A 14,137-nucleotide genomic window follows, 5' to 3' on the forward strand; every position below is an offset into this window, starting at 1 on the left:
GGGTTCCATAAACAGCCGGGCAGGGGGTCCCATGGGTCTGCTGCTCTGAGACCCACTGGAAGATGGCCCCTGGGGCTGGATGGAGTGAAGGGAACTGCCCTGTGTCTCCACCAGCTCCGTGGATGCCTCCTTCCCCATCAAGGCTTTGATGGACCAACCTGCCATGGTTCCGGCCCTTTTCACCCTTTTCCACATGCTCTGCCCCAGCTACACTGGGGGGGGGTGGGGGGGGTGGCGGGCAGGGGGTAGCCTGCTCCACACCAAAGCAGCACATCACTTTCATGCTGGCCCCGGTGCCCGTCCCTAGCTCAGCCATGCTGCAGCCCATCTCCCTGTACCAAGCAGCAATGAAAGATCAAACCAGCACTTGGGGATGCAAAGGACCTTGCAGAAATGCCTGCTCCCTTCTCCCTATCACCCACCATTCCCTACCACCCCCCACCCCTGCCCCTCACCTTTTCTGAGGAGGTAAGGCAAGGCAGAGGCCAAGCCAACTCTCTTCTGGTGTTACCAGCCAGAAAGGCAAGCGTCATGCCAGAAGAATGGGGCTGTGGTGGGGAACTGAGCCATTTTTCCACCTCTTACCCTGGAAGAAGGCTGCTGAGAGCAAGGCTGCCACAGGTGGGGTTGTAGGAGAGGGGGAGGCCCTGTTTTTTATGAGCTGCTTCACAACCACGAATGGCTTTCTGAAGGTTTCCCGCATTTAGCTGGCACCCTGCCGGCAGTTTCTTGAACATCTGAAGAGGTTTGGAGAAGGGCTGGCAACCAGGGGAACATGCCATCTGCCCTGTGTGCTGCACACACAGTAACGGGTGCTGCTCTGGGTGCTGAGGGGTCTGGGTGTGCCGGGCTGGACCTCTTGGCACAGGGTGCAGAAATGGGTCCCAACAGGTGGACAGGTGGCAAAGCCGATAGTCCCCCGTCACCAGGCCTTTAAATCCCAGCTGAAGCAAGCTGCTGAGACAGGCTCAGGGACAAAAGGAAGGGGAAGGGTCCGGGTGTGCTGCTTTTGGCTGGGGTTCAGCAGCCCCAGGTTTCCACGGCTGAGTTACGGGGCTGAGGTGAGCAAACCAGTGCCTGGTGGAGCTGGGAAAGCCAGGTGTGGGGCAAGAGCCACTGCTCTTCACCCACCCCTGCCCAGGGGCCAGAGACCCCAGTGGGGTCCCCAGGACAAAGCAGCCCAAGGGATGAATGGCAAAGCCCTGTAGAAATTTTCACCCCTTCCTCTGTTTCCAGGGGTGACATTTCTCTTCCCCTCCTGTTGCCTCCTTGCGCTGGGGACCAGGAGGCAGGTGCTGGCCGCATGCGACAGCAGAGATGCATTGGTGCACATCTCATCAGTGGCTGTGCTTGGTCCCTTCAGGCTCTTTCTGAAGGATGGAGGGGGGAATGGCTCCTTCCCCAGCTCAAACAAGCAGCAGAAGGCGGTGTTTGCAGAAAGGGGCCTCATCCCGAGGGAAGGAGGGAAGAGAGGGAGCATGACCAACCCAGGTGCATTCCCCTGCAATTGCTTAACTCGAGTTTTTTACCTCTAAAAACGTCACGAGATAATTCATGGCATGTCAGCTCCGCATTTTCCATCTCCTTTTGAAGCCTGGTCCTTGGGGCACTGTTAGTGCACGGTGCGGCAGTGCCAGCGCAGGGACACAGCTGTGTGGGGCGGGGGGGATGTGTTCCTTGTTCAGACTTGCAGAGGCGGCCGTGTGGCAGGTAATCATTAACCGGGCCAATGGCTGTCACTCTGTTTAACTCAGGCTGGGCTTGCACAGGCTTCTTTCATGTGTGCACCCTGTGCATACCTCCCCAGGTTCCCATCCCACGTGTTTCCATCCCACAGGAGGCCAGACTGACCTCTGGGCCCCCGACACCCGGCTGAAAGGAGGGATGCTGAGGCCCTTAAAGAGAGGAGGGCAGGGCTCACTGACTGTGCCTTTCCTAACACCCTGCATCACAGTGATCCACAGTGATCATATTTTGGGACCACTTCTCTCCCCCACCATAAATTTGACACCAGGACGGCTGGAAAACTCTCATTGCTATGGTTACTGATGCTCCTCGCCTCTGCCAAAACACGGGCCAAGCGCCAACGCGCCGGGATCTGGGCACTGAAGTGGAGCACGCTCCCTCCTCCCAGTCACACGTACGCCTGGTCCCTGCAGCCCAGGGAGGCTGGGACAATTCAGTGTGCCTTACACCAGCTACAGACCCCCACTGTTAGCTCTGGGCAGGAGCTGAAAGGCTGAAGGTGATGAAAGGGAGGCACGGGGGGGGGGGGGATGGGGGGGGTGGGGGGTGGAAGGGACAGCGCAGCCGGGGAAGGAGGCTGCTTCTCCGGGTGGAGAGGAGGCGGCAGCAGCAACAGGCAGGCTGCCAGGCTGCCCTCAGGAATCCAAGTTTAAGGTATGAGTATAGATCCTCATCACCCACCGCGTCCATCTCCGGCTCCCTCATCAGCCACCGCCAGCCAGAGCGATTACCTCTCATTCGCAAAGAAAACTCTGCCGGAGAGATGGAGTCGGCTGCAGTTATCCTTACCCGTCTGGGGCTGGAAGAAGTGTCCCTAATCCTCTGCTTTTGTAATTGGAGAGTAGTCCTCATGCCAGAGCAGTGCAGATAATCCCAGCCCTCAGCACTGGAGACAGGACCGCAAGGCCCCCCTCTGAAGCTGGGAACGAACGAGAAGAGCCCCCAAGCAGGCTTGTGCCCTGCAGAGCGGCGTGGCTGGGGACAGCTCAACACACAAAAAACCCCAACAACCAAAACAATAGCCGATAAAAACATTTAGAAATCTGGAGGCTGGAGGCTGCTGTGGTACCCACCGACAGCCATGTGACTACAAAGGGCAGGGCAGGGCTGCCGCTCCGGAGTGGGGCAGCAACAGCAGGCTGCCAGCTCCTGCCTCGCGCTTCCGAGCCTTTCTGGATCACCTGGGATGGCAGCAGGCTTTCTCCCTGTTGTACGTTACACCGAATACCAATGCATGCCACAGAATTAAGGGAGAAGGTCCCTCAGGACAAAGACCCTGTACCCAGCAGCTGTCCCAGAGGGATGTTGTGCAGGGAAGCAGGCAAGGACCTGGCTCGGCAGGGAACTCCCAAGAGACCCCCCCAGTTAGGACAGGCGCAGAAGCCTCGGGGCACAACCTCACTCACACTGCACGGGACATCACTGGTGCACCACATTCTTGCAGATGCAGCAGGAGACAGGAACTAAAACATCCATCTCTTTATTTCAATGGCAAGAAACAACAACATCCAAACAGTCCAAGTCAGAAAGCAACGGGAACACAGGCTCGTGCCAGGCCCTGGGCCTGCTGGAGCCGGCACCCTCACAGAGTTACAAAAATACAATCCTACAACAGCGTCTAGGAAACACAGACCCAGGTATTGCACAGAACCCCTGCCCTCAGCAGGCAGGGTGACCAACACCCCCTCCGCCTTCGCCGAAATACAAGCCAGGCTTGGAATTGCACAGCAACTCAGCTCACGCGCACACGGAGGGGCCAGGCGGGGAAGGGGACAGTGTGTCTCTCAACTACCTGTACAAAAACTATAAGGGAAGATACAAAACTGGGCAGAAAGAGGGAAGCTGGGGTTGTAAATGCCTCCGGGCCGGGCTGGGCATCCCAGCTGGCGAGGCAGCAGTTTGGACCTCTGAGAAGACGACAGTGCCTTGTCTGTTGGTGGTCTGTGAGCAGTGCTGATAGGAACTTCGGGTGCTGCTGGAGCATCCCAGCTCTGAAGACATCGGGGTGCTGTTGTTAACTGTCAATGCTGCCGCTGGCCCCTGGCCCCCTGCACTGCACCTCAGCTCCCCACCACAGCATGCCCCAGCCTCCAAGGAAAATGTGTCCCCCCCAGCCAAAAAACTTGAAGAGTATTCTGGTGCTTTGTCATCCTCATACCCTTTTTTTGGTGTTGGTATCAGGAGGGATTCAAATGACACCACCCAGCACTGCCCAGCAGGCGCAGCTGGGTGTGAGGGCAGGTGGGACCATACATGCAGCAGTAGCACCCTCTCCTGGGACCCAAACTGCAACCTGTTCCATGCCCACCGCCCACCCAAAGGTGCCAAGCAGGTCTGCAAGGCACAAAGCTGTGAGCTCTCCCCCTCTTCTGGCACCTCCTGGTCCCAGACACTGCCAGTTCTGCGAAAGCCTTGCTGAAGGGCTGGCTCGATGCCTCTGCACACACTCAGCACCCACAGCATCTGCAGGGGAGACGGGTCATGGTGCCTCGCGCCCCATGGCAAAGTGGCAGGTGAAATGCCATCCCATTGCAACTTGGGGCTGGAAGCCCTAATGCTCCCTAAGCATCCAAATCCCTCTTTCTGCTAAAACTGGAGAGGATGAGCTGGCATCCCATCCAGGGAGCTTGTGTCTGGGCTAGGTGTGCTCCCAAGTTTTCCCTGCAAAGCCCTGTGTCCACTTTGCGGCGACAGCAGGAGTCGGACTCAGAGGATGGATGTTGACAGGCTGGGGGGCATGGGAGGAATCCCTGACAGCAGCACTGCCCCCAGCACTGCTCCTCCAGCCCAGTGCAATATCTAGCATCAGCAGGGGGGGTTGAAGCGGGGAGGGCAGCCACGTTCAAGTCAGCATCTGGGAAATGTAACAGGCTCCACCGCAGCCACCGCCCAGGCCAAGCGCAGCTCTCCACCAAGGCTACGTGCTGCAGCAGGCTCGCGAAGAGATGCCCAGCAGTCACTGGGTGTGCAGGCTGCCCCATCCAGCCCTGCGAGGGAAGGGTGGTGCAAGGGCTCGGTAGCCTTCCTCCTTGCCATCCCTGCCCTGGGCCAGGCTGCTGGCTGGCTGAGCACTAGAGCAACCAGGAGGGCAGCAGCTGCCCTGCTTCCAGCTGCACCAGTCCCAGATGCTCCAAGGAAAGCCTGGGTGTGCGAGGGACTTCTCTTCTGCTGCAGAAAGCCCCCGCAGGGCAACACAGAGACTCAGGGCAGCCCCAAGCTGCTGGGAGGGAGGACGAGGCAGTAAGTCATGGTATTTTCCTTGTGGCAGTCTGAGGCTCACGGCCTCTGCCCGCACAGCCTGTGCCTCCCGCAGCTGTGCCAGACAGGGGAGGAGGACAGGACGAACCTAGCCAAGCATCTAAAGGAGGGCACTTCTGGCAGGGGAGGGGCAAGCAACGATATCCCACAAGGATCATCGGTAGGAGCCTATGGAGAGGCAATGGCATCACTCCCGTGCACAAGGGTGACAAGGAGCTTCAGCCTGGCCTGCCCTGGCAGATCTGCGGGATGGAGCCCATCCAAGGGCAGGGAACGTGGTGGCCGAGGGGTGAAGGGAGACACAGACACAAAGAGCCAGGCTTCAAGTCCCAAATACCCACTGTCCTCATAAACAGAGTCCCAGCCCAGCCTGGGGCAGAACTCTGCTGTCTCCATCTCCTCCAGGGACCAGGTTGACATCTAGGGAGGGCTGAGCCAGACTCACAGCTCTGCCAGTTGGCATCGTCCTGTCCTCACCCTGCCCGAGCTGGCTTGGGCTAAGGCACGCCGAGCACTACACAGCTGTCTCCTGGTCCTCCCGCTGGATCATCTGGTAGTGCTGTCGGTTCTCGAGGTAGGCAGCTAAGTCAGGGTCGTTGGCTTTCTCAGCCCGGTGCTTGGGGGTGTCTCCCTGCATACGGGAAGCAAAAGATGTCAGAGTGCTGAGCACTACCTCAACGCTGCCTTGGCACCCAAAGGTGCCCCCAATTCCCCCACCAAAAAGGTGGCTGCAGCTGGGTCCAGCAGAACCCTGAGGCGGGTGGTAGCCAAATGCCCATGTGCTCACCACAGAGTGAAAGCGTGCTCCCGAGGAGCCTGACTTTGCTGCAGGGCTGGAAGCTGACCCCTGAAGGGCCATCAGCCCCGTTGCACTGTCCAGGACCAAGACTGGCCCTGACTGTCACCCCTCGAGAGGAGGCAAAGGTTGGTCCCCATGACCTGCTCCTACCTGGTGCCGGGGAGGCAGGCAGGAGAGGGTGAGGAATGAGGGGTATGTCTGGGGAATGCCCGGGAATACCAACCCCCCTTCCCTCGCAGCCTGGCCAGCGCTCCGGGCTCCCGGTGGAGGCTCACATTTCACCAGCTTATTGCAGCCATCTGGACTGTGTCCACTAATGAACTCCCGCACTCCATAAAAAGCAAATCTGTTAACAGCTCCCAGCTCCGTCTCCTCTCCCCCTTCCCTCCCCCTGGCTCCTCGCTCCTCCTTGCCAAGCGCCCGGGCTCTGCCATGCCGCTCAGAAAGGCCACAGAAACCTGGCTCTGTGCCGCTGCCATTGAAAACCAGCCCCGGAAGGGATGCCCAGCCTGCCCGGCTGGTCCCCGGGTGCACAGTGGGATGCAGTGGGGTGCGGCGGGGTGCCGGGGCCGCCAGGGCAGCCCACAGCCATTATTTCTCCAGCAGGAACAATGGTCAGACATGCAGAACCTCTGCCGGGCTGGGATGTGGCTGTGGATAAAAGCCCACCCGTGCACAGCTGGAGAGGTGTGACGCGCAGAGAAATCCCCTCTTTCACACGCACACCCCATGACCGGGCATGCCCCGCAGGCGTTCCCCAGCACCCACAGAAGTGGGGGGACAGAGACCACTCTGTGCCATGAGGCCGGCTCTCCTCAGGAGCCTCCTCCCCACAGCCCCCGAAAGCAAGCGCTCGTTGAACAAAGCGGAGGGAAAAAACCAGAGGAGGAATTGAGTTTCCTTCCCGTCCCCCCGCAGAAGCCTTGCTGCAAGGCTGCCTGCCCGCAGCCCGAAACCAGAGCTGCCAGGGCCCCCTGCCCGGCTGGGCTCAGGCACGCCAGGCCATAAGGCTGGGTCTCCCTCACCGCTGCAGCGTGCACCGTCACCCCGCGCCCAACCCCTGCTACAGGTCTTGATGCTGGAGTTTCTAAGGAGGTGGGTTCCTGCCTGTGCAGGCAGGCTGTGATGGAGGCCCAGGTGAGGTCACCGCAGCGGCGCAGGGGGGTCCCCAGACAGCTACAAACCCGGACACGCGTTTGCACAGGCACATGCAAGCCCCGTTCCCTGGGGCAGCCGTCGTGCCCGAGCAGGGCTGCCTTTCTTGCTGGCGGGTTGGGGGCTGCTCCCCTTCTTCAGGCAGATGAGGGGGCTGGGTGCAGAGAAAGGCTGTTGCCCCCAAGAGCTGCCCTCTCCCCTTGAGTCTCCAGCCCTGCTCCAGGAGCTGTGCAAGAACCGATAGCCAGGACCAAGGAGGAGCAACGGGGAGCCAGGATTGTCTGTACAGCACCTCCCTGGCAGCTGGCAATGGGACTGAGCACTGTCCGAAGTGGCCACCACGCTCCACCGGCCCCAGCAAGTTTGCACCCCTTGGCTGGGCTCCTACCCTGTGTCCCAAACCCACAGGCTGCACCTTCTTGGCCTGTTCTACACCTCCACCACCACAGCCCATGGCTACAAGCCTCCACCAGACAGATGTGACCACGTCCTCGCTGCCGCACACCGGCCCTGGGAGCCTCCCGTACCAAAACAGAGCCTCAAGCCCCCTTCCCCGTGTGACTCCTCTGCCAGGGCTGGCACAACTCCCCAGCACCAAGGCACGTCTCAATGAACTCAGCGTGCCAGGGAAAGCGCTGCCACTGCCTCCTCCTGCCCCCCCAGCTTCACCCGCCAGGGAGCTCCCGGTGCCCCCCGCACGGCCGCCCGAAGGGGAGAGGGGGGAGCCCTGCAGCTGGGAGGGAGCTCCAAGCGAGAATGTCCTTGCTCTGACCCCGGCTGGTGGGAAGGGGGAGACAAGGATGAGACATTCCAGCCCCTAGCTTCTAATTTAATAAAACAACAGGGAGAGAGGCGCGGGGAGGAGAGGGATTTAACCCCTCTGCAGCTGGGCTCCGCTGGGCAAGCACGGGTGCTTCTCGTCAGCTCCTCTCTGGCTGGCAAAGACCCCATCCAAAGCACCCCTGCTCCGCTCTCCTGCCAGCCCGCTGGTGTCCCCCCCCCGAAAGCCCCACTGCCAGCCCCACTGCCAGCCCTCCCGTCATCACCTGCAGGTCCGTCTTCATGAGCGAAGCCCCAGCCTCCACGATGTAGTGGCAGATAGTGCGCTGGCGTAAGGCTGCAGCCTGGTGCAAGCTGGTTTCACCGCTGGGGAGGAGAAAGCGGGAGATGTGAGGTGTGTCCCCCCCGAACAGGGACAAGCAGCACAGGTGGCAGCAAGGGACAGCAATTCCGAGGCAGCGGGAGCTGACCGTGGGTTGTGTGCGTGCGGCCAGGCAGCCCTGGCAGAGGAGGGGGTGCGACTGGGACAGTCAGACTTGGGGACAGTCAGTCCAGAGTGGGCTGGGAACCGTGGCTGGTTAATTAGAATGAGAGCAGCTGATTACGTGCCCAGATGACCGGGCACCTCATAGAAGGTCTGGCCAACAGGTAATGGAAGTCAGTCAGCAACTTACTTCTCCTCCTCCGTGGCGTCGAGGATTTCTGAAGGGGCTGTGGAGAGACAGACAGTGCAGGGCGGGTGAGAGCTGGCTGTGGGGCAGGGACAGACCCACCTGCTCCCCACCCCGCTCCACATCTTTCCATAGGGGCTGCTGTTTTCATGCTGCCTGCAAAGGTCCTGCCTCCAAAGCACTCAGGCCAGCAACAGCATCTCAGCCCAGCTGAGCCCAGGGAGGAAGAGTTGTCATGGACTCATTACAGAAAAATATCGAAATCAAAACAAAGCAGCCTGTGTTTCAGTGGGAGCTGCCAAAAACAACAGGTCAGCTGCCCTGGAGGCAGAAGCAGGACACTGAGAAATGTTTCCCAGAGCCGTGCTGATCCCTGCCAGGATGCAGCAGCAGCCACAGGGGCAAGCTGGTACTGGCAGACAGATGCCAGGGAAAGCCTACATGCCAGAAGGATGGTGTAGCAAACCCAGAAGGAAGGGATCTAAGCCCAGGAGCACCCCTTCGGAGCAGAGGGTCAGGCTTTTTCAGCTGCTGGGCTCCTTTGCTGAGGGTGGCACTCTGGCCCCAGCTCACCGTTCTCAATGATGTATTTGACGATGTCTTTGCTCCCTGATTTGACGGCATGGTGAAGGACGGTCTGGCCCGAGGAGTCTCGCACCATCAAGTCTCTTCCAGCCCGGTGCAGCTCTTGGAACTGCAGGATGGCCAGATTGCTCAGGATGAGTTGCGTTTCCCCACTCCAAGCCCCAGGCCCTGGCATCATGTCCCCAGGTTGTGTGGATATTCGGGGCCTCGTGGGGAGCTTTGTCCAGCTCAGCCACACTGCCAAGTCCCTTCCCTCCACGTTCCCCAGGAGAGGAACAGGGCTTCTTGCCAGGAGCCTGCCTGGTTTCCAGCCACCACTCCTGGAGGAAGGCCCTCGACAGGAGCTGCTCCAGGGCAATCACGGAGCGTGGCTGGCAGGGCTTCCCACAGCCCGAGGTGCACGCCAGCCGAGCAGGCTGGAGGAGACTGCCCGGAGCCACCCCGGGCTGCTCATCGCAGTGGGCAGCGGGAATGCCTACCTTGCTAAAGTTGCCACTCTTGGCAGCTTCTATCAGGTCATCTGCAAAGAAGGGAGATGGGGCTGGGGTCAGAAAACTCCAGTAAGGCTGCTTATCTAATCCCAGAGCCAAGGGCTGGGCACCAGAGGCACGGAAGAGTCAGCTGAGGGTCCAGCATGAGCTCATCCAGGTGCTAACGCCTTGGTTAACTTGGTTTTACACAGCTCCTCCACCTTCGGGCATGTAAGGAACGAGCCAGGGGTAGGAGGGGAACACCACGTAGCTGGGGGCACAGCCAGACCTCAGCCCCAGGGAGAGGCATGTGCAGGGCGAGCAGCCTCTCTGCACGGGCAGGACGACTTGTGATGGGAGCAGATCTCCTGGGCATCAGCCAGCGGCCAGCCGAGACATCTCTCACCCATGACTCACTCACACTTCCAGGCACTGAGCTCTGCTCAAGCTCCAGGAAACTCTTTCCATTTGCTCAGCTCGGTGAGGCCCCTGACCTTGTGTTCCCACCTCCCCGCTTCCCACCAGCCACCTGGCAGAAACAGCCCCCCACCTCAGCCCAGGGCGCTGGGCTCCAGGTCGGGGATTAACCCCTCACCACATCATTTCCCGCACGGAGCAGCCGGGCAGGCGCCTGGCTGGGCTGCTCCACAAATCACTGTCAGGCCTCTGCTGCCCACCCCTGGGGTCACTGCAGGGCTCCCTGCTCCCACCCAGCACATGGGCGGCACGGCTCCTGCCTGCACACCCGGGAAAGGACAAGCCAAAAAATCCCCAAACGTGGTGGGGACCCAAAGCAGTGACCCGGGAGGGGATGTGACAGGACTCACCTCTGTGCGGGAGGCAGTGCTCAGGCTCAGCGCTGGAAGGGAAGAAGGAAACGTGTAACTAACCCTGCCAGCCCCAAGCTGCATGTCACCCCAAAGGGCACACAGCAGGGAGAGGAATGGCTGCGGAGAAGCCTGCCCATGGCACTCCCCCAGCAAGCAGGAGAGGCAGGCCGAGGGATTTTGCTGCTCTTTCGGCCATGCCACCTGCTTCTTCCCTGATCTGTGTTCCTCCCCATCCCCACTCCCATTTCTGCCGCTGCTCCCAGCTCCATCGCTCACCCGTACCCAAGGCTGGCCTCAGCTGTGCTGAAAGACACCCACACTCTTTGCTCCATGGGCCAGGAGCTGGAGCTTGACCCCATGGCTGAGGCACCTGGTGGTGCCCCACTGCTTCCAGCACCGCTGGCAGAGGAACAGAGAAGACAGGATGGCATCTCACCCCTTGGTCTAACTCAGCGCTGAATTCCTGCTTGCTCCAGGGAGCGCCCCTGGAATCTAGCCCCAGGGATCAATGCTGCGAAGCCAAGCCTGACTCTCCCATTGCTGCCCATCCTCCCCGAGGTCCAGTGTCCCTATCATTTCAGACTCACCTGGGGGCAGGAGAGGAGGGTGGAGAGGAGGAAGAGGAAGGGAATGCAAAATGGTGCCCAGTGGGTGTGGCAGATGAGTCGACGAGGTCAGGCATGGCAGGAGAGGTGCTCACAGTCTGGGTGACCACTAGCTCTGGGTCCAGCACGTAGAGCTCATCCTGAGAGATCTCTGTCACATAGTTGAGGTGCTCCTGAAAGACACAGGTCAGCCCTCCTCAGAAGCAAGACGTGCTTCTGCACAGCTCCGTCCCCTCACACCCCACGCCTTGCAGCCCACCCACTCGCTCAGCAGAGCCGTGCCGGCTCAAAAATCCTGCAACCTGTGTGCAAGGGAAGCCTCCACATCTCCTTGTCCTTTTCAGGCTTCCTATCTCCTGCCAACTTAGCAGATGACCCGTACACCTCATCTCCACATCCTCCTCTCCAGATTATTAGGGAAAGTATTTAATACTGGTTAAGATAACCCCCAGTTGGTGGGTCCCCTAGGCAGCCTTGCTGTGCTGCTATTCCTCACCTGCTCTGCTGCAGGGCCCTGCAGGCAGCTTCCCACCCAAGTCTCTGTGCTCCCACCCATGCTTCCCCCCCTTTTCCATAGGAACCTGGAGGTGCTGGGGCTGGTCCTGGGCCAGGTGTCACACCACCCCTCAGGGGATGCCACAGGGCAGAGCAGCAGTGTAAGACCTGCAGGTCCCCAAGGCTAAAGCCTGCCTCTTGGTCTGCGTAAATGTGGGACACCCAAACACCTTCCTGGCAGATGCTGAGGGGGATGACGGTGGAGGACGAGGCTGCACTCACCTGTGCGCGGTCTATCCTGTAGAACCGATCGGCCGTTGTGGCTGCAAGACAGGGACAGAATGAGACAGGGTGATTCTTGGCATGAGACAACGGAGACGGCCACTTCCCACCACTGAGTGATAGTGAACTATCCAGTAATTTTGTGAATCGCAAAAACAAACAGCACCCCCCTTCCCTTCAGGACCCTGCTCCTCTCTTTACCCACGAGGCAGCTCCTTACACCTACAGACCACCATGCCCCTGCACAACATGCCTTTGCTTGCTGTCTCCCCCTCAGTGACTCCTGGCAGGGAGCCACAGGGAAGGCACCAACACACCTAGCTGATGCTGTGGCCTTTCTGGGGACTTTCAGGTGCTCCAGCGTTAGCCCAAGCAGACGAAGCCCAGGGCTCCACTGTGCACATCTCAGCATTCACTCACACCAGGTGAGGAACCGCTCTGATTTAACGTGGTGCGCCTCTTGCACAGTGCTGGGAAATGGGGGCACTGGGAGGAGAGGGAGCTCAGCTCAGCTGACCTGACTGAGTAAGGTCCCACGGACCACTACAAGACCATGCCAGAGCTTGTGACTACCAGGCACAACACAGCATGCCACCACCAGCTGTAGATCCCAGCCCCTGTCTCCTAGGATGGCAGGAGAGCTTCAAACCAGCCCCCAGCCTGCTGCTGGCAGCAGCCTGTCCGAGCGCATCCCCCTGCTCATTCCTCTTCTTCATCCCACAGTGGGAGAGGAACTCCAACACCAGCGGAGCAAGTGGCTGTGCTGGAACCAGACCCACGCAGCCACCACCCCTGGGGGAGCAGGGAAGGGCTGGGGACTTAGAGCATCACAAGGGCCAGCAGGACAAATACAAACACAGTGCCAGGACAATCAGGTTCCCACGCAAGGTGGCATTTCCCCCGTGTCCTGCCAGGCTGCTGGTGCCTGCCCTTGCTGCAGTGGGACCCTTGGGGACCCAGGGAATTCTCTCTGCAAACAGAGCGGGGACAGGCCAGAGCAGATGTGAGGAGTGAAAGAGCCGCATTGATCCTGTCCTGGCTGGAGATTTACAGCCAGGGAGCTGCTGCTGAAGGTCTGTAATTCAGCCGCTCGAATGAGCCTGTGCTGTCTTGAATGGAGCTCTGGCCTCTTTCCCGACACATCTTCCTGAGCCCAGAACCTGCTGCTGGGAGGGTGGCAGGGGGAGGAAAGCGGTGCTGGTACAGCAGTCCTGGCACAGACACCTGGCAGCAGCACCAGTGCAGGGCTGGAACCCCGAAGGGAGACGTTGCATCCTCTCCGCCTAGCACCGGGCTTCCCAGGCTCACACCCACAGCTGCACTCTACGGGAACAAGTCAAGGAGACGAAGCGCCACCAGCAATCACTTCTCTCAGCCAGCTTCCAGGTATAGAGGCAGAGCTCTGGAGCCTTATGGTCAACAAAAGCGAAGGGAGAGGAGAAAGCTACTTTCAGCAGAACCAGGACAAGGGAAGAAGCAGCATGGGGAGCCCAGCGGGGATGCTGCTCCCCACAGGGATGCTGATGCTGAGCCTGGCTGCCGGGTGCTGGAGCAGGGGGCCCCTGCCTGCACGACACAGGAGAGCAGCCCTGGCAGTCCCGCCAAGCTGCCTTCAGCTCTGGGCAGGAGACCAGCAGATGCACCTCACCCCACCGGTGGTCAGCAGGCAGAGACAGCCTGGGGCAAAGCACTGCTGCACCGGGTGCGAAGACCCCCGCGGCCCAGGGTCCCAGCCTCACGTGGCTCTCAGTGGCTTGTCGCCAAGGGGCTCTCCCCTCACCCCCCAAATTCATAGAATCATTGAGGTTGGAAAAGATCTTTAAGATCATTGAGTCCAACCGTACACCTAACGCTGCCAAGCCCACCACTAACCCATGTCCCCAAGTGCCACATCTGTGCGTCTTTTACACACCTCCAGGAATGGCGACTCAGCCACCCCGCTGGGCAGCCTGTCAGTGCCTGACCACCCTGTCCATGAAGGAATTGTTCCCGGTACCCCACCTGAACCTCCCCTGGGGCAGCTGGAAGCCGTGTCCCCTTGTCCTGTTGCTTGTCTCCTGGGAGCAGAGACCGACCCCCCCTGCCCACAGCCCCCTTCACCCTTCCATGACCCCATGCTGGCTGGGCCTGATCCCAGGCTGTCCCACACGTGCAGTGTGATGGCATCAGGACGAGCTGCTCCATAACCTTCCCAGCACCGAGACCAGGCTGACAGGGCTGCAGTGCCCCGGATCCTCCTTCCAGCCCTTCCCATAGATGGGCACCACGCTGGCTAACCCCCAGTCTGCTGGGAGCTCCCCAGTTGGCCAGGGCTCCGATAAATGGTGGGAAGTGGCTCGGAGAGCGCTGCCGCCAGCTCCCTCAGTACCCTCGGGTGGGTCCCATCCTGCCCCAGAGACCAGTGTGTGTCTCAGTGGTGTGGCAGGTCTCTGGCCATTTCCCCTCGGATTACAGGGGCTTC

The 14,137-nt window shown here is 60.2% G+C and overlaps 1 protein-coding gene across 3 annotated transcripts in view; it reads right to left on the reverse strand.

The window, feature by feature from the left end:
* Positions 1-3,210: 3,210 nt before the first annotated feature.
* The window catches only part of DGKZ (diacylglycerol kinase zeta), a 46,788-nt gene continuing 35,861 nt past the window's right edge, over positions 3,211-14,137 (reverse strand). For all 3 annotated transcript variants that reach the window (XM_055716045.1, XM_027804762.2, XM_027804761.2), the window contains 8 exons: positions 11,677-11,717; positions 10,882-11,072; positions 10,292-10,323; positions 9,474-9,514; positions 8,983-9,103; positions 8,413-8,449; positions 8,005-8,104; positions 3,211-5,635 (listed from right to left, as the gene is read on the reverse strand). In XM_055716045.1, the coding sequence (XP_055572020.1) occupies positions 5,519-5,635; positions 8,005-8,104; positions 8,413-8,449; positions 8,983-9,103; positions 9,474-9,514; positions 10,292-10,323; positions 10,882-11,072; positions 11,677-11,717 (680 nt within the window). In that variant the 3' untranslated portion in view covers positions 3,211-5,518. The remainder of the gene's footprint in view (positions 5,636-8,004; positions 8,105-8,412; positions 8,450-8,982; positions 9,104-9,473; positions 9,515-10,291; positions 10,324-10,881; positions 11,073-11,676; positions 11,718-14,137) is intronic.

This window comes from Falco cherrug, chromosome 7, assembly GCF_023634085.1.
Source record: "Falco cherrug isolate bFalChe1 chromosome 7, bFalChe1.pri, whole genome shotgun sequence".
NCBI classification, from domain to species: domain Eukaryota; kingdom Metazoa; phylum Chordata; class Aves; order Falconiformes; family Falconidae; genus Falco; species Falco cherrug.